At 35.7% G+C, this 25,890-nt stretch overlaps 1 protein-coding gene across 4 annotated transcripts in view; it reads right to left on the bottom strand.

The window, feature by feature from the left end:
- UBE3D (ubiquitin protein ligase E3D) overlaps positions 1-25,890 on the bottom strand; it is a 140,554-nt gene that overhangs the window by 90,705 nt on the left and 23,959 nt on the right. For all 4 annotated transcript variants that reach the window (XM_028509491.2, XM_036024403.1, XM_036024405.1 and 1 more), the window contains 4 exons: positions 20,611-20,680; positions 13,162-13,231; positions 12,113-12,221; positions 9,160-9,323 (listed from right to left, as the gene is read on the bottom strand). In XM_028509491.2, coding sequence (XP_028365292.2) covers positions 9,160-9,323; positions 12,113-12,221; positions 13,162-13,231; positions 20,611-20,680 — 413 coding nt within the window. The remainder of the gene's footprint in view (positions 1-9,159; positions 9,324-12,112; positions 12,222-13,161; positions 13,232-20,610; positions 20,681-25,890) is intronic.

The following is a 25,890-nucleotide window of genomic DNA, read 5'->3' on the forward strand; positions in this document are numbered from 1 at the left end:
CTTAAATTCTCATATATCAGATCAGGTATGAGCACACTATAAATTAAAAGTTTCTGCTACTAATGTTACACATTAATATGAATAATATTCACTGAATATAGCATATGTAAGCAGTATATTTTGGGGAGTAATCAAAATGCTGACATATCAAACTCTAGGGAAATTACTTTCGAGGAAGAATATCCACTTGTAGTGACATTGTCAGATATCCTAAAATTTTATGGTGAGGGGCTATATAACAAAAAAGCACTAAATTTGGAATCACAACAACCTACTCTAATTCTATCTCTATCACTAACTAACTGACTTTACTTGTTTTTCTTACTGAGGCTCAGTTGCTCACTTATAAAATATAAGATTTGGACATTTATACCTGAAATTTAAGTTTATTGTACTCTATAAAGTCAAAGTCCCTAATTAGAGTGCACTGACAATGTCACCCTGTGACTCCCATGTGAGGAAGTAGAAGACACTTACTTGAGATGATTTCATAAAATATTCTTTATGGGTTGGTGACAGCAATTCATTCATTCATCCTAGCAACATATTCATACACTATCTAAATAAGTTAACATGAAGTGTTTTAGAAGATTATGCAATTATCAAATAACAAGTCTTGGATATTCTGCTGGATATAAAATTAGCATAAATTAACATTTTGTTTTATGTTTTTAATCAATCAAAAGAACAAATTCCTCCAGATCTCCTCAAAACCACCTAATTTTACTTCCAAAGTATTTCAGGCAATGAGTCTACTTCATCAGAAACAGAACTCTGAAATTAAGCAGAGTTTGGCAATGATTTCTTGGACATGACACCAAAAACACAGGCAACAAAAGTAAAAATAGACAAATAGACAAATGGAACATCAAACTTAACATCTTTTGTGTGCCAAGGGGTCTAGTCAAGATGGTGGTATAGGTAACCACAGTCTTCTCACACAACCATACTACAATTACACCTAAACTACAAAACAACCTTTTTTCAGAACCTCCAGAAACTGAGCTGAATGGAAGTCCCACAACTACAGAATTGAAGAAGAAATCACACCGAGACTAGTAGCAGGGGCAGAGATGCACAATGTGCTGCTCCCACACCCATGTGTGGTAGATAAAAATCAGGAGGAATATCTCAGGATCCAGGGGTCCCAGACCCACTCCAGGTACCCTAGTCCAGGGTTCCAGTGCCAAGAAGGTAAGTCCCCATAACTTGTGGCTATAAAAACCAGTGGGGATTGAGACTGTAGAAGACAAAAACTGCTGGAGTCTCAGGCAGTTCCTTTTAAAGGGCCCACACAAGGACTTACTTGGACTCATTTTTTCTGAGCTGTTGTGTGGGGCAGCAGATGGCTGGTGCTGGCAGAGGGCTAAGAATCTCTGCAGCATGGTTAGGCAAGTGCCGCCACCCTCCCTTCCCACTCAGGCCAGCTGTGCTGCTCTTGCACAAGACCTTGAGTGACAGCGCTCAGAGTCCACGTGCAACCTGCTAGGCCACGTACAGTAATGGCACCTGTGGATGTGGCCCTGGTTCCTGGAGCAGTAAATGCCCAGGGCTCTAATGGAAACTGCCAGACTGAGCTTTGCCTCTGAAGCAAGGGTCACATCTGAAATGTAAGGGGGCTTGCATAACACATACAGGGTGGAGCTGAAGTGTCTGGTATCAGGGTGAGAGCTGGGGTGCATATTTCTCCCACACAGAAATGCTGGCAGAGGCCATTGTTTCTTTTCTGAGCCCTCCCCTCACAGAGCCACAGAGCCCCCTGGTGGGGAACATATCTGAGTCTCCATCAACCTGGCTCACACTATTTGTCTTACCCTGGTGAATCCCTGAGGTTCCACTCCACCCAATTTGGGGCTCACCCAGGCTGTTTCCAGTGGCTTTTCCATACAAATGGCTTGCCTTGGCTCATGCTTCAGATATTCCTAAATTCTCACAAACAAGCAGCATCTAGCCTCAGTGAGCCTTGTTCCTCTTGTTAAGTGGCCCCAGGCCTGGCACTAGAAGCAGCTAACCTTGGTTCATCACTTGACCTTGCTGGAGCACCTCCAAGTATAGCACAAGTAACAGCCATCTGCAGATCACTTTGCAACTTATGCTGGGTGGCCCCAAGCAGAACACAGGTAGTGGGAGACCTTGGCCTGCACCTTCTCAAAAGTCCCAGAGACAGTGTGCCCAGTGGACAGCTACAGACCATGTCAGAGCACCATCACCCAACCACTTCCACAAGCGACACATTCAAGGGGCAAACTCAGCAGGCACCAGAGCCCTACTGAAATAAATCCTGCTCTGTGGAGTGGGTCCCACATGCTACAACATGGATGAACTTAAGGACATTATGCTAAGCAAAATAAGCCAGTCACAAAAAGACAAATATTATATAATTCCACTTAAGTGAAATATCTAAAAAGTCAATGTTATAAACTGAATTATGTCCCTACAAAATTCATATGTTAAATATAAGTAGAGGTAGGACTGTAATCCCCAATGAGACTATTTGAAGATAGGTTCCTTAACAAAGTACTTAAGTTAAATGAAGTCATAAGAATGGAACCCTGCCCTGGCTGGTGTAGCTCAGTGGATTGAGTGCGGGCTGCGAACCAGGCATGGCAGGTTTGATTCCCAGTCAGGGCACATTCCTGGGTTGCAGGCCATGGCCCCCAGCAACTGCACATTGATGCTTCTCTTTCTCTCTCTGTGTCCCTTCCGTCTCTAAAAATAAATAAATAAATAAATAAAACCTTAAAAAAAAAGAATGGAACCCTAATCTGATAAGACTGCTGAAGAGAAAGAGACATAAGACCCCCCTCTCTCTCCCCCATATGAGCAAAGACAGGCCTTGTGAGGTCACAGCAAGAAGGCAGCCATCTGTAAGTCAGGAAGAAATCAATCCTGACAGAACCTTGATCTTGGACTTCTAGCCTCGAGAACTCTGAGAAAACAAATTTCTGTTAATGTTTAGGCTATCCTGCCTATGATATTTTGGCAGCCCTACTGGACTAATGCAGTCAAACTTATAAAAAACAAAAAATAGAATGGTGGCTAAGACAGACTGGGGAGAGTGGGAAAGAAGAGTTGTGTTTAATGAGTACAGAGTTTCAGATTTGCAAGATGAAAAAGTTATGGAGATCTCTTTTACCACAATGTGGATATACTTAACATTGTTGAACTATAGACATAAAAAATGGTTAAGATGGTAAATTTTATGTTAATGCAGTTTTTACCACAATAAATAAACAGAATTTCAATTTTCCTGCTAAACTAAAAGAATAAAAAGAAAATACAACTTCATAAATAAAAACAACTAATACTACTTTATACATATGAAATATATATGGATGTGGTTTATGAGGTCTGTCTGGATAAAGTCCAGACATCGTTAATATAATGAGAATGGTTGGCGCCACAACAATGCAACCTGGCAGCCAAGGAGAGTGGACTGGAATGTGCATACATGAACAATGATGACTTCACTATACTAGTCAGTGGGGGCAACAGATGCCATTGAGTGAGCATGTGTACTGTGTGGCCATAATATTAAAAATTACTAAGCAAGTAGAGCAATGAATTTGCATTAAATTTTGCATTAAGCTTGAACATTCCTCCATGAAAATTATGTGGATGATTCAGAAGGCACAGCTATGGGCAAGCGATGACTGACAGCTTCATCATGACAATGTACCCACTCATAGATCATGTCTCATCCAGAGGTTTTTGATGAAACATCAAATCACCCAGCCTCCCTACAGCCCAGATTTGCCCCCCTGCAACTTCTGGCTTTTCCCAAAACTAAAATCACCTATGCAAGAGAGGAGATTTCAGACAGTTGATGAGATTCAGGAAAATACAATGGGGCAGCTGATGGTGATTGAGAGAAATGTGTGAGGTCCTATGGTGCCTACTTTGACGGGGACTGCAGTATCATTGTCCTATGTACAATGTTTCTTGTATCTTGTATGTTCTTCAATAAATGTCTCTATTTTTCATATTACATGGCTGGATACCTTCTGGACATACCTCGTATATTTTTGTTTTATTTGAAAAAGCAATAATGATGACTGTCTCAAGGCAAAAATAACACTTCTATTTTAGAAGCAATAATTACCTATATACAGTAAACAGAGAGAAACCCAGTTAGTTTTATAAAAAAGAATCTCTACATTCCATGAAAATTAAGGGTAAATATAATATATCAACATTTCCTCCCTCAATATATTTTGCAAAAAAAAAATGCTAATAGTAGAACACAGATTAGTTTTTCTAATTCAAATTCTCTCAGTTCTTCAATTGGCTAACTTTTGAAAAGGTGGGAAAAACAACCTGCAAAATACTAGGACACGTGTAACTTACACAATGAAGAGAATTCAATTTAGCTTTAAAAAAAACCACTTATTTATACTTAATGACTACATTGCCCTAAGTTCTTTTCTCTTAATAATATGAGAACAAAAAAATTGACTCCTATCAAATTCATCATTAAAAATAAATCTATTAATGTTTCCCTAAAAAAAGAGAAAAGTACAACAACAAATGTTTACATTATATTTTTTAACAAAGTTAACATGTAAAGATTATAGAGATTTTGGCTCTTATTTTTCTAAATAAGGTTTCTCTTATTTGTTGGCCTAAATATAATTTCAAGGAAAGTGTGGGCTATTGACACCCAGAAGGATAAGATAGACACAGCTTGATTTTAGGAGATAATCTGAATCAAGTTTTCTCCACTTTGGCCTTATTAGCATTACGGGCTGGATAATTCTTTGTCGTAGGGGCTCTCCAAGGCATTGTATAATTATGAGGAGCTTCCCTGGCTTTACCTACTAGATGCCAGTAGCCCCCTCCCCAAGTTGTGACAACCAGAAAAAGCCTGCAGACATTGCCAATGTCCCCTAAGTGGAAAATTTGTCCCCCAACCCCCATCTAGGAAATGAGGCCACAGGTGAATTGCTGAGTTAGCAGAATTAAACTGCAGAAGCTAACTTAAATTTGAAAGCTAAAAAGTTAATATTTAGTATCTGAACCCTGACATGCAAACTAAAGAATGTGAGTTGTAGGATAACTGTGGGCGAGGGGAAGAGAGATTAAAAAATAGACTTCAAAATGTTAAGAAATGTGTGTCTATTGCTTGAAAGAAAAAACATGCTTAAAATACTACTCACTACTTTTTTGTGTGTGCTCAAGGAAATAAAGCCATAGTTACATTTGCTATTTTCCTCTTTTAGACTGCCATCTGGCAATCCATACTTCCACTAGAAAAAATTCTTGCTGATCTGACTAAAATAGTTAATGCACTGTCCCATGTGCCAAAAATATGCCAGGGAGTCTACGGCTTGCTCAGTCATGCCCCAAAAGAAAGAAACTAACTTCCTTAGAAAACAAAAGCAAATACTCACAGGATTCTTACACAACTTGGTGAAATTCCCTTCCTACCTTTGGGGGATACAGAATCATGCAGTAGGAGGAGGAAAAGCACAACAAAAGTAGTTTTATAAAATAGGCAAACTAAAGTAATCAAACTCCTTTACTGAATGTCAACTTGTCCCCAAGATATACAGAGTTTAAAAAATTTGAATAATCAAATACAGAGGAACACAACCTATAATAGCCATATTTCCTATGTCACAGCGATCTGTTAAGAATGAATGAAACAGTAGGACAGGTTCATTCCTGCAACACTCCTCAAGAAAGGCAGAGTAAAGATTCTTCATAACAATGAACATGAGGTTCACCCCCATAACTGAATCAACTACCACTTGTTTTTTCTTAAAACCCAAAAGCTGTCAAAAGACATACTGGCACATTCAAACGAGTATATCCTTTGAGTTCTCTTCCACAAATCCATAAAGGCAGGCTGTGGTAACAAGAACACACAGTCTCGAACAGATGATCAGTAATTATCAAATACAAATACAATACAGTATAGTTCATTAAACAAATGCTTTGTTAAATGTAAACATAAATTGTATGTTCTGAGTAATTCTACAAGAACTCACCTAGATGTAGTAATGAGCAAGACAGACAAAGTCCTGGCTCACACGAACTTTACATGTTAGTGTAGGAATTCTAGTGAAGTCATCAAACACCGGGAAAAGCAGCACTGTAAAGTGCCAAACGCAATGTCTCTTTTCAAAAAGAGGCATTCAACACCCAGGAAAAAGAGTTAATAAAGGAAACAAAAGACTTTAAGTAAAATTATTACTCTCATAGATACTAAGAGAATATTGCATCTGTAAAACAAGAACATATTATGACATAAAAAATTTTTTAACACATTAGATGCATCTGTATAAAATCTTAGAAAATCAAAGATAAAGAGAAAATTCTAAAGGTTTTGAGGGACAAAAAATGGGTAAAAGAGATTTTCTGATATTTAAGGACTGATTACAGTTCAAGTTTAAATAAACTATTAAAGAGCATACTTTTTCAAATCAAACAATGAAATGAAAGATATTGAATGAAAAAAACTGCAAAAAGCTACATACAATAAAATATTACTTGTAAATATTTTAAAACATCAAATAACCCATAAATATGTTTATGGAAATAGATATACAATAAAAACATAAACCCATTTATGGTCATAATGCATAGTGTAAGTAATATGTAAGCAAAGGGCTGGTAGGTCTTTACCTTGGTACTCCTCTAAGAAGAAACCACCACCATCATCAGACTACAAATGATCTCAACACAAGGGAGCTAATACACAAGGCAGGGAGCAAGACAAGAGATGTGAAACCTACCCAAGAGTCTTGTTCTGATGAAGAGTATGAATACTAAAAAAAAAATTACTTTAAGTATATATGTTAAAAATCTAAGGTTAACCACTAAAAATCACTTCAAAAATAGATAATATTTATTTTCAAATCACCAGAGGAAAGAAATGACACAGGGAAGGCAACCAAAGTAAAAGACAGCAGACTAAGGTCAACTATATCAAAAATCACAGTAAATGTGAATTAATTAAATTCACTGTTAGAAGTCAGATTCTCACACTGGAGCTTCAAACATCCAGCCACATGCACTTTACAAGGTATGTGGTAACAAGACATACACCTAAAATAAAATAGCACACGACAGCTGAAAATACAGAAATGGAAAAAGATATATCAATCAACAATTAAAATAAGAAAGTAAATATAGCAATATTAACAAGCAAATTAGAATTAAAGGAAAATGTCAAATATTTCTTATTTGACATTTTTAAAATATGCAATTAGTCAAGTTGTCATGTAACAAATCTTAATATACCTAATAACAGAGAATCAAAATACAAGGGTGGACAAAAGTAGGTTCACAGTTGTGAGTACACAAAACAGAGTTTATTCTTATATTATTATTTATTATTATATTACTTTCCATATGGATAACTGTAGGCCTACTTTTCTCACTCCATATATAATGCAAAAACTGGTATCAAAACCAGAAGAAAATGACTTTTCCACATTCACAGTGAGATTTAACACACCCTTCTGAAAAATTCACATTTTAAATAAATAAAAAAGATGAGTATAAAATGTTTTAATAAACTTGACATACAGACATACATATATATCCACACTAGTCAGCTTACAAGTTTACTATGTATTAGAACACACACACACACACACATACACACACCAGCTCAGCAAAGTCTGCAAAGCATCAAATACACATAAGCCATATTCTCTGATCGTGCCTCAAAGAAAACAAGGATATTCAAGTGAACCTATTTCATTTAGACTGGCATTCATTTTGCCCATTAGATGGGCAAAAATGTAAATGGCACTTCGGGTGCGGGTTCAGGGAAATGGGCACTTATAGAAGCTTCAGGTGGGAATATAAATTTGTAATGTCTTTTTGTAAATCAATTTGATATCTATCAAAATTTGAAATGTCAAACCCTTTGACTCAGCAGTTCTACTTCTAAAAATACTTGTTACAAAAACGGCATACATAATCACACAACAACATACATAGTACAGTTTAAAAACGTAACAACCCAAGTATCTATCAACAGAAAAATGATTAAATTAGTTACAGTACATCCATTTCATAGAATGCCAAGCACTGGCATGAAAAGAATCTCCATGACAGATTTTTCTTAAGTGTTAAAAAATACATGTATCATTCAAATTATGGTAAAATACAAGATAATACAAAAGGAGTAGAAGAATATACAACACAGTTTTTACTTCTGGAAAGAGAAATAACAGAGGACTTATATATTTTACTTCATGTTTGTCTCTATTGTTTGAATATTTTATGATTATACTGCTTGCATAATTCAGAAAAGACAAGACAAGCAATAATTTCAAAAAAATTTCTTATTTACTTTCCAGAAAAAGAGTGGGACTTTCTGTTCTTAGAACAAATTTGATCAAACCCATTTCAAGAGAACTGGACAAGTACAAACTTCCAATCTGTTTAAATAAGAACACTTTCTATTTCCCCTGCTGGAATGTTCTTCCCTCAGATGTGGCTCATTCCGTAACTTCCTTCAAGTATTCTAAGTATCATCTTAATCTGAGGAACCATCTCTGACTTTTCAAGATAAAATGACAACACTCCTACCCCTATACTACCACTCCCCAACTTCCTCACCCAGCCTTATATTTCACTAGCTGTTATATTAACTTCTGAGCCTCAGTGTCCTTGCATCTAAGTGGGGGTGCTAACAGTACCTACCCCACACCAGTGCTGTCTGTCAGGTTTAAATGAGCTAGATAGAAGCCCTTCGTTGGTGCTGGGCTCACAGTAAGAGTCACATTAGTCTTTGATTTTTTCGTCTCTTGTTTATAATCTGTCTTCTTCCTGTTAGAATGACAACCTCAGGAGGCAGGGACTGTGTTTTGTTTACTACTGTATCCTGAAAGCCTAGAAGTGCTTATCAGTAAATTTTCATAGTTGTCGAGTCTGATTTAGTACTGTAGCCATATGTACAGACAGCTGAGATGACAAGAAAAAGACCAATTGTTTTCGGTCAAAACAAGCTTTCTGCACGTTAGCATGAATCATCTGTAATAATTCAATCTACTTTGAAAGCATAACATTTAGGAGCGCGACTCCAGGAGGCTTCAAGTGGGGAAGTGGTATGGTATCATTTCATTCATTAATTTCTGAACACCAACATGGTAAAAGAAACTACAACATAACATGTAACGAGGAAACAAAAGCACAACTTACGTTTCATTCCTGTTTTTGATGCATGGCTGGTACAGAACCTTGACGGCATTCCAAGCAGAGCTGAAGTTAGCCTTCGATACGTCTTCCAGCAAGGGAAACTTTTTGACACTTTTGGAATTTCCCAAAGATTCAATCACCAAACTGTCTGAGTTTAAAAGCCAGAGCTAAAGATATGGAGAGAAAAGTCCAAGTATAAGGATATCACCACCTTGGATAATGAGATATCCCACATGAGATATCTCACATGATATGAGACATGGATTGTCTCATATCACCACTCAAAAAACTCCCCAAAACAAATACAAAACTATGAAAATATCAGAAAAATATATGAGAATCATGTATATAATTTTTAAGGAAGGCAATTCATTCCAAGTATAACCTTGGTAGAGCAGTCAACATGATAAAGTGTTAAAAAAAGAAAAAAGGCAATCAATTAGAAAGTATTTAATACACCTGTAACAAAGTTAATACCTGTAATATACAGCACTCCTAGAAATAGAGCCCAATAGAAATACAGGCAAACAGAATTAAAAGAAGTGGGAAATATATAAAAATGCTGACATAGCTAGTAATAAGAAAATGAAAAATTTGTGTGTCACTCTTTTTCACTTACCGGACTGGCAAATACAAAAGGATTCATAACCCCCTCAAAGGAGGGCCTTGGATGGGTATTCTCATTCACTGCCGGCTGAAGAGTATTTGGAGACTTGGATGCATGTGATTCAGTCAGGGACCTCTCTCAGGAGAAAGGGACTAAGGTAAGCAGGATAAGGCAGACCAAGAAGCTAGACAAGGATGCGAGCTCAGCTGGAGTCTGGATCAGGCCAATCCCACAGGGAACCTGTACCTATATTTTGCTCCACTTTGAGAGACAGGCAACCCCAGCTTTTTGTACCTCAGGATCAAATCATCTACAGTGGGATGACCAGGCCAGGGTGGGGGTCAGTGGAAGATAGGAAACTCCCTGGTCAAGCATCTGTTAGGTTAGGGTAAGTCTCTGGAGAAGAGAGCAGCTGTGCCTGTGAGCAGCCAACACTCTCAGCAGCTGGGAAAGGGGTGCATTGGCCAAGGAGAGGGGGATCTGGGTGGGGTACATGCATGTCCACTACAAGGGACTAGTACAACTTTTTTGGAGGATGAAACTTATCAGCATTTGAAAAACTCAAATTGTAATACTGTCAACCCTCATGATAAACTAGTTACACAAGCATATTAAAGAGAAATGTTAATCACATGATTCTGGTTTTCTTTTTTTTTTTACAAATTGGCAAATACCTGTGGGTACGTACATACAGCCAGCTGTATATAGATAGGGAAAAGGTGCCAAAGTACATACATCAGACTGTTAATAACGTTTACCTTCAAATAGTATGATGTAGCAGGACAAGAGGGGACAAGATGGGGGAACTAGCACTTCTTTTATGTTCTTCATGTTGTCTGAATGTGTTTCAAGAATCTATTACTTTTATAAAAAATAAATTTTAAAAAATTAAATATATATTACTATGGATCTAAAAAGTCCCCACTCATGATTTTTAAGTTGAAAACCTTGCAATAGATAAAAATTAACCGATTTCAGACTATGACTATAAGTTATACTTAGTATCCACTTCAATCAGGAAATAGTTTAGCTTTTGACAGAAATTATCTGGAATTACAGAAGCATGGGGCTGCCATAATGAATGACCGGCTACAAAGCCACACATAATAATCTCAACCCCCTCACTCCTTTTGCCTGCCTTGTTTCCATGTTCCCTTTTGAGTTCCTTGAAGGCATTTTTGTTTTACCTTGAGCACCTGGAACAGTGCCTTTCAATGACCAAGTGCCCAATATATGCTTATTGGTGGAATAAAACAGGTAAGAGGCAGAGAAGAGACTTGGGCCCCGATTCTTGGATTTTCATATAAATGTCCCAAATTCTTTTCTGCAGAACATTATTTTTAACAGAAGCAGTATAATATTAGATGCTTGTGATGTATGTAGGGGATGGGTGATTCTGGCAACTGCCAGAGCCTGTTCTCCAAAATTTGGCACTACTTCTCAAACATCAGTGTAGAAACGAGGATCTCGAAGAGACAGCTGTACTCCCGTGCTCACTGCAGTACTACTTACAAAAGCCATGATGTAGAAACAATTTGAATGTCCATCGAGGAACAGATGAAGAGAATGGGGCACAGATAAGTAAGGGAATATTATCCAGTCTTAAAAAACAAGGGGATCTTTTAATATTCGACCCAATGGATGGACCTGGAAGCCATTATGCTAAGTAAAACAAGCCAGATGCAGAAGGACAAATACTGCATGATCCCATTTATATAAGGAATCTCAAGTAGTCTAAGTAGTCAAGTAGTCTCAAAATCTGTGAAGCCAGTAGGTTCCTTGTTAAATGTTCTTACCACAGAACAAACAGAAAATACATAATGTATCAAATAGAAAAAAAGTGAGAGACAGACTGAATAAAAGACTTCATTTTGTGGTATGAGCTTCTACAGAGCAGGTTTTATTTCTGTCCATATCCCTAGCACCTAGCTCATTGAGGCACTCGATCATTTGTTATTAAATTAAGGGAATTTGATTCGTGAATTAAACTGACATTAAAATTCATCTTTTGATCAATTGTTTTTCAGATCTAAGAATTAAGAAAAAAGAATGACAGCCCAGGCTGGTGTGGCTCAGTGGATTGACCACTGGCCTGCAAACCAAAGGGTCGCTGTTTTGATTCCCAGGCAGGGCACATGCCTGGGTTTCAGGCCAGGTCCCCAGTTGGGAACCTGCAAGAGGCAACCACATGTTGACATTTCTCTCCCTCTCTTTCTCCATCCCTTCCCCTCTCCCTAAAAATAAATAAGTAAAATCTTAAAAAAAAAAAAAAAGAATGACAAAAACTAAAAAATTTATGAGACCCTGGATCACTAGGGCGACAAAAAGCTGGGTGAAATAATTTCTTACCAAGATGTACGTTTTGCCATCATGACCTTGAATAATGAATCTAAAAGTGCTTCTAGCAGAGGAGAGTTCCATCAGACATTGGGCGATAATGCTCTGTACAAACTGAGACCTGTTTGAACAGAAATCAATTTTCACAATGTGCCTCTCATAATAACTCTAACTGGCAAGATGAGCCAAAAATACCCACAGGGCACCTAAAAGGCAGAGGCTAGTGCATGCCAGACTCTTCTATATGCTGTCCATTCCCTCACAATCTGTGCTAATGTGGATTTTAATATATTTTAATGTATTTGTGTTTGCTCTAGTCTTCTTGTATCCTATTTTCCAACCCTTAATACATTTTCTGCCCCAACCTAACTGAATAAAAAATAGTATGTTAGAAAAGTCAATATTTCTTTTGTGCTATGACACATTAAACAGTGAACAACTAAGTTTTAAAAGGTGACACATTTCTTCCCAAACATTAGACAGTGTTATATTTAATTTTTCCATTTGCATCCCCTCAAAGTATCAGATCTTAGCTACATAAGCAAAATACTTATAGGAGAATAAAGGTCAAAGTTATATTCAGAATGCCATAATTTGACACATCAATAATGAACTAAACTAAATACATACTATAGTTAACTTTTGTTTGCAAACTAAACAGATTCAAAGAAAGGAAACACTAATGAGTTTAGTGCCTAAATATCATTTCTTTTAAAAACACAGGAGTCACTTTAAAACTGACCCATGTTTCAAATTTTAAATTAAATTACAACCAGAAATAATTATTCAAAAACCTTTTGATGATTAGGTTATGAGATCTCAGATATTCGGCACACAGAAAGAAGCACAAAAACCTTTGTAAATTAGATTTATATGAGCATATTTGTCTATGACATTATGTAAGCAAACCATAGATAAATCCTCAAATATTTTACATGTGTGGTTTGGTCTAACTAACCTTTCAAAATAAAGGAAGGTATAAATAAAAACGAACTCCCAAATAATCAATTGCACCTATCTTTTCATACATTGAAATTACAAAATTTAATTTGCTATTGTACCTTGGTATGATGGGAAAATTTCTCTCAGATGGCTGAATAATCATCTCTGTCATATAAAACTTAATTGTTTCTAGAAACAAAAAATAGAAAATTAAAATCTCTGCAATGCACTAACATTTTTGTTGAGGGCATGTTGGTCCCAAATTATGACATTCAAACTAAGTAGCTGATATGGTAAAATTAATATTCAGTAAGACTTTTTAAGAAAATGACTTAGTTTAAAAAGACAAAGCATTGATGACTACAAAGAAATAGCCCTGAGACTCCAGATAGCATGGTGTCACTTCAGAAGAGCATGCCCTAAGAGAATCTGATACAGCAAGATACTTCTCACACACAGGAAAGGTTAGAAAAATTAGTCACATCACAGTCATAGACTATTATCCAGAAATTATTCATTTGTCTTCCTCATTTCTGTAGAGTAGCCACAAATCTAGAAGTCACTCAAAAAGACTTTTTAATCATGGTACCTCAAAGCCTGTGCAAAGATGCTGTGAACCTCACATTAGTATTTACCCAGAATTTCACTAAGTCAATAAATGTACGATTCCCACTAAATTTGGTTATCTGATTACTTACAGAAAAACTTAAACAGTAAATTAAATATCTAATAGAATTAAATATAAAACAGCCATTTTGGATTTTGTAAAAATCCATGAAAAATGTTTACTCTCACTAGTAATGAAGGAAAAACAAATTAAAATCAGATTATTTTTAGCATCAAATAAAACAATTTTAACAACAAGGTGCAGCACTGATGAACACACAGAAAAATCGACACACACTCACATACTGTTGTTAGGACTAAAAATGACAGATTTCTGGACAGCCATTTGGCAAAGGCTTAAAAAATGGGTATATATTTTTGATACCATAAGAATTTATCTCAAAGAAAGGCTCATAGATATCTGTAAAAACTTATCTATAAAGATGTTAAACTAATATTATTGAATAATATTAGTAGAAAAATATTGAAAACAAATTAAATATCTAAAAATTGAGGATGGTTGGGTTAAATGAGCAACTATACATTTATGGATGAGAATTCTATGCAGTCATTAGAAATAGTGTACCAAATACTTTTTGTTTTAGTAAGATGGAAGTTGTTCCTAATAGACTTTCCAAAAATGTTTTCAATTGCCCAACATAGCAGAGTAAAAGACAAAAAGAAAATAGTTGAACAGATTATTGTATATCTAAAGTCATGATGATGAATTTATCTATTTCTTTTTGAAGTTCGAGTTTTCACTTTACTATTTTGAAATCATATTATTGGATGCAGAATTGAAATTTTTCACATTATAAAGTGATCCCTTTTATCCTAGCTGTTGTTAAAATAACTTCATTCTATAATTTTAATCCCACAAGGTGTTATTATTGCTGTTTTCTACAGTTACTCTTCATTTAGTGTCACCCATGTGTTTACCATTTTCTTTACTGATCCTTCTTGAACTTAGACCTTCTATCTGGGACCATTTTCTTCTTATATTGACATACAGGCAGAATTTTTTCACTAAGAAACCATAGGGATGAATAATCTGTTTTTGTTGGTCAAAAAATATATTTATCTGTGTTTTGATTCTTTCACATAAGGGCATTTTCACCTAGGTTAACAGTGTTTGACCTTTGTGCACACTGACACCATCATTCTACTGTCCTCCAGCTTCCTTCACTGTTGTTCCTTCGATCAGTCATTTCTCTTTGGCTGCTTTTAAGATTTTCTTTTTGCTTTTTATTTTTCTGCAGTAACACTTTGTGGCTAGCTGCAGAAGATTGGATATGCTTTTCCGTCCTTGGGCTTCATTCAATTAGAAATCATTGGACCTCTTGAATCTGCAGATTGTTGTTTTCCATCACTTTTCTAAAATTCTGCGCAATTATTTCTTCATATACTGCCTATGCTCCATTCTCCTTCTCCTATAAAAGGCTGGTTAAACATGTTAGATCTTCTCGGTGTATGTTTTATGCTTCTTACCTTCTCTTCTATATTTTTCGCCTTCTTTTCCCTATTGCTGGATTACAGGTATTTTTGCTCATGCATCTTCTGTTCATTAGTGCTTTCTCCAAATTGTACCTAGTCTGCTATTAAACCAACACTGAATTTTACATTTCAATTATATATTTAAAGATTCTACTGTCAATCTTTTCCAAATGTTATAGTTTCCTTTTCCTTTCAATATATTCAACACTGCCACTTACACTGTTAAATACAGTAAGAATGGTTGTTTTACAGTTTGCATCTGATAATTCCAGTTAACAGAATTCTGTTTCTATTGTCTGCTGCTTTTGTTAGTTTGTACTGATGGAAGTCTAGTTTACTTGTTTGCTTATTTGTGTTTGGTTATATGGTGAACACTGCACTTGAAAATTATTTGGGGGAATAATAGGAGCTTTACATGAAGATACCTTCCTCCAGAAGTGATGTGCATTTGGTTTCACCAGGTACATGGTGTTAAGTCTAGTACAAGGCAGAATAGCCAAGACCTGAAATTCCCTAAAGCCCCAAAGGATTGCTATTTGTCTGTAATTCTACAGGGCAGGTCCGCTTTTGATTCACCTTCACTGTAAAGGTACGGCCCTTTAGGGTCTCGTATTTTTTTGTAGTCACTTACTAGGTTCTCATCCTGTGTATTCTTTGATTTCTGTTCTTACTTCCCAAAGCAATCTAAATGAAAGTTCTAATTTCAGAGAATCAGCAAATTGCAGGGGAAAGGTGACTTCAATTTTGTGCTAAATCTTTTCAGTTTCCTTCATTCATTCCTGTGGATTCCAATTACCATCTGGTGTCTTTCACTTTAGCCTGAAGAATTTTCCCTAGCACTTTTTTTGTAGAGAAGGTTTTCTAGTAATGTATTACTGCCATCTATTTACATGAAAATGTCCTAATTTTGCCTTCCCTTTTGAAGGATAGTTTTGCTGTATATAGAATTGTTAGTTGACAGGTGTTCCTCTACCCCCAGCATTGTGAATATCTCATTTAATGTCTCTGGCTGTCATTATTTCTATGTCAGCCTCAGTTGTATCATGACATCCCTGTACATGATATTTTGTTTTGCTCTTGCTACTTTGAATATTCTCTTTTCATCTTTAGCTTTTATCAGTTTGACTACAATGTGACTGGGTGAAGCATTCTTTCTTGTTTATTCTATTTGAGATAAATAGGATAAAACAATAATTACTGTTTTATCAATATTATTGTAATAATTGGATCTGAGAGTTAATATTTCCACCAAATTTGCCAAGATTTCAGCCATTTTTTCTACAAAATTTTTTCTATTCTTTGTTTTTCTCCTCACCTTCTAAGACTCCAATTACACGTTGATTGAAAACCAGTATTGTCTCACAAATTTCTGAGGTTCTATTCATTGTGATTCAGACTTATTTTTCTGTTCTTTGGGTTGGTTGATTTCTATTAACCTACTTCAATGATTTTTTTCTTCTGTCATCTTAAATATGTGACTTACCTATTCTAGTGAATTCTTTATAGTTACTGTCCTTTTCAGCTCTGCAATTATCAATTGGTTCCAAGTTTCCAATTTGTTGAGATTTGCCATTAGTTCACTCAAGAAGCTTTTTAAATTCTTTTTCATATTTATAATAGTTGCTCAATGCCTTTGTCTGCTAAATCTAATATTTGTGCTTACTCAGCACTGTTCACTGAGTTCTTTTTTTCTTGCATATGAGTCACTCTGTTCTACATCTTTGCATGCCTAAAATTTCCGGGTGGAAGTAAGACATCATATGTAATACACTGTACTCTGGGCTGTCTTTTGTTCTTTTAAGGGTTGTTGTTTTATAGATAAGCAGTCAATTAACTAGCCTGAACTCAAACTGCAAAATATGTTTTTCCATTGTGTGTAGCCCCTAATGAACTCTGCTCACTTTTATTTTGTTTGGCCTGGTTCCCCAGAGAATATTTTATATACCTGCATAGTTAAACTTTTGGAAAATTTGGGAAGAAGTTCTACTCAACTACCTCAAGCCAGTAAGGCTTCCGCTTTGTGCTGCTCAAGTTACGTGTGGATTGAAGGATGCAATCCAAGACACAGCAAATTTGCAGGTCTCCCCAAGCTTTCAATTCTTATGGGACTCTCTGGCATCTATTGTGTGCATGTATACTTTAGCAGTTAGAGTTGTGCAAAGAAGTAAACTTCTCAGCCTGTCTATGGTCCTATTGCTCCCAATTTTTCCTCTTTAATTTCTAATTTCTCCTTTATCTACCTTGAACCAAAATTACCGCCTGTAAATGCTAAAGCTGTGAGTTTTTCCTGCACAAGTTGGGGTAGAGAGGGTGGCAATGCCCCAAAGCATCAGGGCACAAATTTGTCTTTACAAGCAAAAGCTGTAGCAGTTTTTCAAAACTAAACACTTTTCAAATCACTGCTTCATTTTGGTCTTCCAGTGGTTGTTCACAATTTTTTGAACTTGTACAGTCTTGTATTTGTTTTCTACAGAATGAAACTGTCCCTTTTCTTTGTGCCACTGTTTTTGGAAATGGGGTCCCACTAACTTACTTTTAGGGTAGGTGCAAATACAGCACTCTTACATCACCTCACACAAACTCAACACAGACTGACCTCCTAATACACTTATGTATTACATCATAAAAGGTTTTTGACTTCATAAATGTTCAGGGCTTGCATTAATGTAAGCACAATACTGTGGCAATGTTTCCTTTCTGGTTCAACGTTCTGTTTTCCTGCAGTGCATAACTGCTTTCTTTTTCATGTATTTAGTTTTCCAAACACCGTTAACGTTAGTTAATTCTTCCTATATGGTGAAGTGATTTGTCTCAAGATTATTTGTTCCACGTGGTCAAACAAATAAAAACCTGTATCAGTTTCACCTGACATGTGAAAACGTCTTTACCACAATACCTCTGCCCTGGATTAGATCCAGGCTGCTCTTCTCCAGGCCTGCTGCACATCCGTCCCCCAAGACATCCTCATCCTGCTCTCCTGTGTGGAATGATGCGTTTCCCAAATTCCATGTCTTTTCTCTTCAAGTTAAATCCCTTGTTTTGGCGCTAAATGTCCTATGCCAGATTCCTAAGGAAAATATACCTTTGCAAACTATATTTTAAAATATTTTTTTTCCAGAATGTATTTGTATCCCTCAACTTGAATGATGGTTTGTCTGTGTATAGAATCCTGAGTTGAAAATCTTTTTCCTTTTAAATTATGAAGGTGTTGCTTCATTGTCTTTTAGCTTTCCATACTGCTGTTATGTTCGATGTCATTCTAATTCCTAATCCTTTGTCCACTACCAGCTTTTTTTCTGGAAGCTTCATCCTTGCTGTTCAGAAATTACGCAATGGTGTGACTTTGAGTAGCTTCCCTGCCATCCCTCCATTAATTACACTTGACATTTAGTGGGTTTTTCTATTGACAAACACAAGCCATAGCTCTGGAAAGTAACCTTATAACGTGTTTTTGGAATTTTTGTTCTTTGATAATTTCCAACATCAGACTGTCTCTATTCTTACTAGAATTACTATTATCTACCTGTTGGGTGTTCTAATAGGCTCAATTCACTCATTCATTCAAGAAATAGTACCAGATACCCATCAAGTGCCAGATATTGTTCCAAGTGCTGAGGTCACAGTGATAAGCAAGGTAAGACAGTATCCCTGTCCTCAGGAAACGTACATGATGATGTTTTCTTAAATACTTCCTCTCCCAATTTTCAGTCTCTGTTGATTGGTTCTGATTTCTAAGTTAGTTCCTTAATTTTATCTTCTGGCGGTTTAATTAGTTTTTTAAGCCATTACATCTTTAATTTTATATCCTCTGAATTATGAAAGCAGTATTATTTCATCCTCCAAAAACATTTATTATGCTTTTTTTATTTTAAGATTTTCTTCTGTTTCATACAAAATTAGTTTATTCTAGGTGCCTTTACTATGCTTACCTGATTACTTATTTGATTTGGTCTCTTTCTTGTTGGAATTTCTCTCAAGTACTTGTTGATTCTTAGCAATCCATTCATATTTAAGTGTTAGGTAATAAAATGTTAAGAGGAAGCTTTTGGGTGTAGGTAAAAGGCCTGGTGACTGTAGGAGGGTTGAATGTAAGCTCATTTTTGTTGAATGACCCCTAAGAATCAGTGCCTGCAAATCTCTTTTCTGGTTGGTACTCTTCCATTGTTCCAAAAAAAAGTGGTGGGAGGGGAGGCTCTCTAATCTCCTAGGTCGAAAGTATAAGCAAGCTGCAAGTGGAGGAGACTCGGGAGTCTTAGAGCTCTGTATATATACTTTCAACCCCTGCTTCCAGTCCTTTGTCTCAGACTTCCTTCCCTGTTCTCACTATCCCCAAATTGTGACCAGTTCTGGGGCTCTACAGTGAGTACCGGCTCACTCCTCACCCAGATGATCTTCTGCAGGTACCTAGGCTACTGCCCCCCTCATACTGGCAAGTTCGTTCCCATGTATGTCTCTCAGCTTTACAGCTTTGGGGAAAAAAAACTGCTTACAACTCTTATTTATATCACTGTTGTCTCCTCTCTGTTTCTCTTTGTCTCTGCAGATGTATACCTTTTCCATTCCTTAACAGATTTTTTGGCTAACTTCACGGTGGAGTGAAAAGAATTTTAAAAAAATTAATTCACTTAAATTTTCTAAGTTGTAGCTTAAGGGGCTTGCTTTCATTCTCCAGAAATAATATTGAGAATAGCATCCTTTACTGCTGCTCACTCTTCCTTTTCTGTTCACAGCGAGGAAGTAACTACTTACAAGATTCTGATAATTAAAAAAAAAAAGACCAACAAAAATATCCTTAAGTACAATAGCTTCACTTAAATCACATCTTCTAATTAATTATATTAAAAATAATTATTCATCACCCACAAAGCTAACACAGTATGCTGTAGCTCTCTAGATATTTTTAAACTGTATCTTCAAATAGTGATACACTTTAATTATGGGGATTTTCTTTGTTATACTTTAAAACAGACTTTATGTAATTAACATTATTAGGAAGAAGAACAAGGAACAGAGTATAAAACTCAGAAAGTGTTTTCTTCTATTTCAACAGGTTCTTTCCCACCCCTGGACCCAAAATGCAGCCCTGAGGCAGAGGGCAGCCAAGAAAAGCAACTTTTCCATCACCTCTGGCAACCAACTCTTCGGAATGAGCAGTTGTATTAAGAAAAGCTCCAATCTTCAAGACAGACACAAGTATAAAGTTTATTTAATTCCTTTATATCTACAGAGAATATGAAATATTAAAAATGACCCAATGTCTTAATGTTTAAAACTCAACACCCATGTACTCATAAAGGCCAAAATACACAAAGTTGTTAGCATACTGGATGATGTCAGTTGATTTCTATTTTAAAAGGTATCAATTCTACAACATATATTAGTCATCTAACTTTCACATGTATTCCTATAAAATCTCCTTCTATTGGTTTTATTTTAACAAAAAGGCAATCATTTTGGCTTTTTCTTACCTGATGACATAGTCTCTCCCACCATTACCTTGCAACGCTTACAAATTACTTTGGTATTTGCCTTTGGTTTCTGTAGAACAGAAAAAATGTCATTTAAATGTCATTCGGCTTTTCTTTAAAGGAATATATAATTTTAACATAGTCTTTAGGGCATACATTGAACTTTACATTTTATTTTGCCCTCTCCTAAATACTAGGACTCCATTTAGCTTGTATGCATAATTCACATGTACAGAAACAATTTTTTTCACATCTAAAGACAGAATAATGAACAGACTGATTTTTTCCCAAACCTAGCCACTTCTGGACAACCTTCATGTTGTCAAATAATTTGAACAAGAAGCACCTTACATTGTCAAAAAAACACCTCCAAACATCTTAACCATTTAGAATTGGCAGATGGTGGGCAACTAAGACAGAGAGGTAGGTCACTTATCCCAACCCATGTGTCTAAAAACAGAAGAATCAGAACTTAGACTCATTATTTTGATTCCCAGCCCAGTGTAATTTATGTAAAAGTAATCTATAATTTATAACCACCCATCAGAAATTCAAAATATCTAACCCATTCATACAATTTTATTTTTTCATTTAAGATATGCATTGTAACAGAAAAGATGGACAGTGCTCTGAGACAAGTTCCTGAAACATTCTAAAACTTCCAAAATCTGAGACAAGTTCCTGAAACATTCTTAAACTTCCAAAATCTATATTCATCATTTGGCATACAGATTAAAATAGCTAGCAGTTACCTAATTATTAAGCCAATAAAAAATGCTCTTTGAGACAGAGAACAGATGGTGGTTACCAGAGGTAGAATTCAGGGGGTAGGCAAAAATGGGTGAAGGGGGTCAAAAGGTACTAACTTCCAGTTATAACATAGGTAAGTCCTGGGGATATGAATAGCATGGCAACCACAGTTAATAATACTGTAATGCATGTCTGAAAGTTGCTATGAGAGTGACTTTTCAAAGTACTCATCACAAGAAAAAAATTGTAACTATATAGTGATAGATATTAACTAGACTTATTGTGGTGATCCTTTTGCAATATGTACAAATATCAAATCATATACTACACCTGAAAGTAATATAATGTTATATGTCATTTATACTTCAATAAAAAAATATTCCTAATTTGTGGCTTGTTGTAGTAAAGATTATGTTATAAGCAATAGGAAAGTGGTTATGAGCCCAAATCTGGGGCCAGACTTCCTAAGTTCAAACCCCAATTCTGTTCTTTACTAAATTTATGACTTTGGGCAAGTTAGCTACCTTACACGGGATTCCTCATCTGTGAAATGGAGTTAATAGTAGTGTTCAACTCACAGAGTTGTTTATTAGGAGTTACAAAGGAATGTTGTAAAGAACTGTCCTGTGTGCATGATAACTGCTAAGATGGATGTTACATAAATATACTTTTATCACACATCATTCCAGAAATGGACAAAAACTCCATGTCTTCCCACAAAGGGACCAATGTTTTGCCTTTTACTGAAGAGTCACCATTTATTAAGAATCTAGCCCTGGCTGGCGTAGCTCAGTGGATTGAGCGTGGGCTGGGAACCAAAGTGTCCCAGGTTCGATTCTCAGCCAGGGTACATTCCTGGGTTGCAGGCCATAACCCCCAGCAACCGCACATTGATGTTTCTCTCTCTCTCTTTATCTCCCTCCCTTCCCTCTCTAAAAATAAATAAATAAAATATTTTAAAAAAAGAATCTAAAAGAAAACACAAAAGAATACTCTTTTTACATCCATAGTAATACCTTTGTTAAAGCCATGCAATGTTTCTCCCACCTAGATACACTGCAGCATGGCAGAAGTCATCTAACAGTGGGCAGGGAGAAGACAGCTCTGCAACTCTGGTCATGAGGCCATCTCTCTTAGGCAACCACAGAACAGAGTGTTGGTCTAGGTGAGGAAATAGTGACTTTCTGATGTGGGATAACATGTGTAACTCATCAAAGAAATAAGTCTTAACAGATTGGTATAAGGAAGTACACTTATATTTCCCAAAAACTGTATACAAAGCCCATTTCAACTGTGTTCTACAGATGTTCTACAGAATGGATACTGATGACATTTGAATCCTGGCTCCTTAGGTGCTAAAGCTTATGTTTCTATGCACTATGCCAAGTATTTTCCAAACCAATTCATGGAATTAATTCAATGGGTGACCACCTGAGTTTGAAAAAATACAACAGAACAGAAAATATCACAGTGCTTCAAAACATACAGTAAGTACTACTTCAAGAACCTTTTATTTAAGGTGTGTTTATGTGTCTGTGTGTATTATAAAGTCTTGATGTAAAAAATTTTTTTCTTAGTTTAGTTAGAGGTCAAAAAAAAGTCAGAAGGCACAAACCTAGAAAACCAGGTAGGTAGGTGCCAATTTGTTCAGGTTGAGGCAAGGTTACTGGAAGAAGGTAGCTCAAAAACTTGGTATGCTCAACTGCAAGGTTTGACATTTTGGTAGTTTCACGCTTTTGTACAGTATAATCTATCTGTATGGCTTCAAATTGGTATTAAAGACACTTTTCATCCTATTTTGTACAAGTTAAGTCAGACCATCCTCATTAAGCTTGCCAAAAACTAAGGGCTTTACTGAAAACTAACATTGTGTACTGAAGAAGCATGCTTGGAAGGGCATTTTCTATTTGAAGCAGAAATTTTCACCTGGTACTCTGTTACGTATTTCATTTACTTACAGTATAGTTTGCTTTGTCTTTCAATGAAGCAGGAAAAGTGAATGTTATTGGTATGCTTTTAAAATAAGATTCTACATTTTTAAGACATTGGTAATCAGGATTTTAAAATCTGGTCAATAGAAAGCAAATTACCTCAAACAACCAAATATGTGGATTTTGATTCAAATAAACTGACAGTCAAGTATACTTTTAATACAATCGGAAAAATTATATGCAACCTGTATTGCATCATCAAGTAATAATGTTTGGGATTTGCTTTAAAGTGCCAAAAAATAATAATAAAAGGAACAGATAAAGCATACTTTATGAACAAAGATAATTGGTATACTGAAGTTTATAATTCTATTCTATTTATATTTGTGAGTGTTTACAAAGTCTGACACATTATTCTAAGAAAATAAAAAGGACACTGTTATGGATTTATAAAAGAAATTACCAAAATCAATAAATTATTGCTAAGTACCTCAGGCAAGAAAAAAAAGTTAAAGCTGGTTGTCAAACTTGCCAGCTATAATATAATTGAAGTTCAATTTCATTTATTCTTTAAAAAATAGGATGAAGTCATAAATGTGGCTATATTTTCTAAAATAATTTTATGACTCTTATAAAAGGTTGAGGCACCGTCCTTACCACCCTGTTAGAAGATACAAAGTTTTTATGTTGGTAGACACAAAAAATAGCACAGGAGATAACAGACAAATGCAAAAACAGGGAAATCTTCAGCAGGTATCTTTTGAAAACAAAAGATATATATCACTGCCACATTAACAGAAGCACAAATAATATACTGTACACTCTATAGGGATACTGAAGGAAAGCAATGTGATGGACCTTATGTGTGGTTGTGCTGTTTTTATGATATTTTAAATTAAAATATTGTAACACTTTTAATTTTGTTTAAAGAGAAACTCTGCTTTGTAATACATTTTTCTTGACCTATGCTTAAAGGAAAGATAAAGCAAGTTTTGCAATGAAATGGCCTAACAGTGTAGGAATTCCACAGAGCAAACATCGAAGCCATTGTTGGGACTAATTAAATCAATACATCTGAGAGATGGCACCACTGCTCAGAGGCGGATTAGCCTCCCTTTCTCGTTTTTATTTTCCTTTGTGTTGTTTCAATTTCTAAGGACCCCTGATATTGTCTCACCAAAAAAAAATGTTTCCCAAGAGATACCATTAGGATGCTGTGTCACCGTGTGACATTTCAAAACCCTGCTAGATGGCTGGACTGGGTGATATGAGAAATAGGCTTTCAATAGCACGGAGCAGCCCTGTTCCCACAGGAGCCTTGAGAGCACTGTTTAAGCAGTCCCTCCAAATTTATGTTACTATTTTGGTCACAGGCACACTCTTTCAACTGCTGCAATATGCAATTAAAGTGAAACTTCCATCTAGGCTAACTTGAAAACAATCTTGTCGATAGCAGTTGGTCATGACAGTAATTTCCCAGCATCCTTGATACTAAAAACCATAGTGTCTGAATATGAAGGGTCTTCCTTTAACAAAAAGGATAGTTGTTTGCAATTAAGAGAAATTCTTATAAGTGGCATCCTATAACTGATAAAGACATAAATGTGAAGAATATATTTCAATATAAAGTCCAAGAATTTATCTAAAATTCATGGTTTCTATTACTCTTCCACTCATGCCCTCCAAATATTTTTTAAAATATACAGCTTAATCATAAAAATGAAAATGAAAAGATATAAAATAATATAGTATTAGTATATAAATTTACTATATAAATTTAGAATTAAATATAATTTTAATATCATGTCTAATATAACTTTAACAGATTTTTATTGACTTCCTACCATTTTCTTTTAAAATTATAGAAGGCCTACATACGATAATTTAAAATGAACCATATTTAGGTAATTTGTGTTTATGGTGAGAGATAAGGCACATAAATAATTAGATAACAACCTCACTATCTGATAAACTTTAATCTCCCTCAAAATAGAAAATAGTTTTATAAACTAACTTACAAGCTAAGAGCTGCTCAACTCCTGGATATTTCCTGAAGTGGTTCAGTTCTCATTACAAAAATTAAGTGGGCTTCAAATAAAATTTAACATACATTGCTCTTATCCCTACCAACAATAATCAGATGTTAAAATAGAAAATTCTCTGGCAATGATTTTCTTTACTTTTTAAATCACATCTGCATTGACTTGCCATCAGGAGAATGACTTCTCACAAGGGCCAAATCAATGACATTGATTTTCTCTTAAAATACAGTAAACTGCTTGCTCTCTGCAGTAAGAGGAGACTGTCTTCTCCCGAAAGCAACTCTGATAGTAGGAGCCACCTGACCTCTCCTCGTCAACCACAAACCTGGAGCCTGCAGTGCAAGCTGCATTCCACGCTTGGGCTACTCCATTTCCTCCTCTTCCTTGATGGCATCTGCTTTTATGACATGAGCAGAAGTCTAGACTATAGGCCTAACTACATAGCAGCTGTTCTGGAGCAAGAAAACGATCTCAATTTAAATTAGACTATGAGGATAAGATGTATATGTATTATCGAATATTGTACTAAAAACAAGAAAGTAGGGCAATTTGGTTTG

The sequence above is a fragment of the Phyllostomus discolor genome, chromosome 4 (assembly GCF_004126475.2).
Source record: "Phyllostomus discolor isolate MPI-MPIP mPhyDis1 chromosome 4, mPhyDis1.pri.v3, whole genome shotgun sequence".
Classification (NCBI taxonomy): Eukaryota; Metazoa; Chordata; class Mammalia; order Chiroptera; family Phyllostomidae; genus Phyllostomus; species Phyllostomus discolor.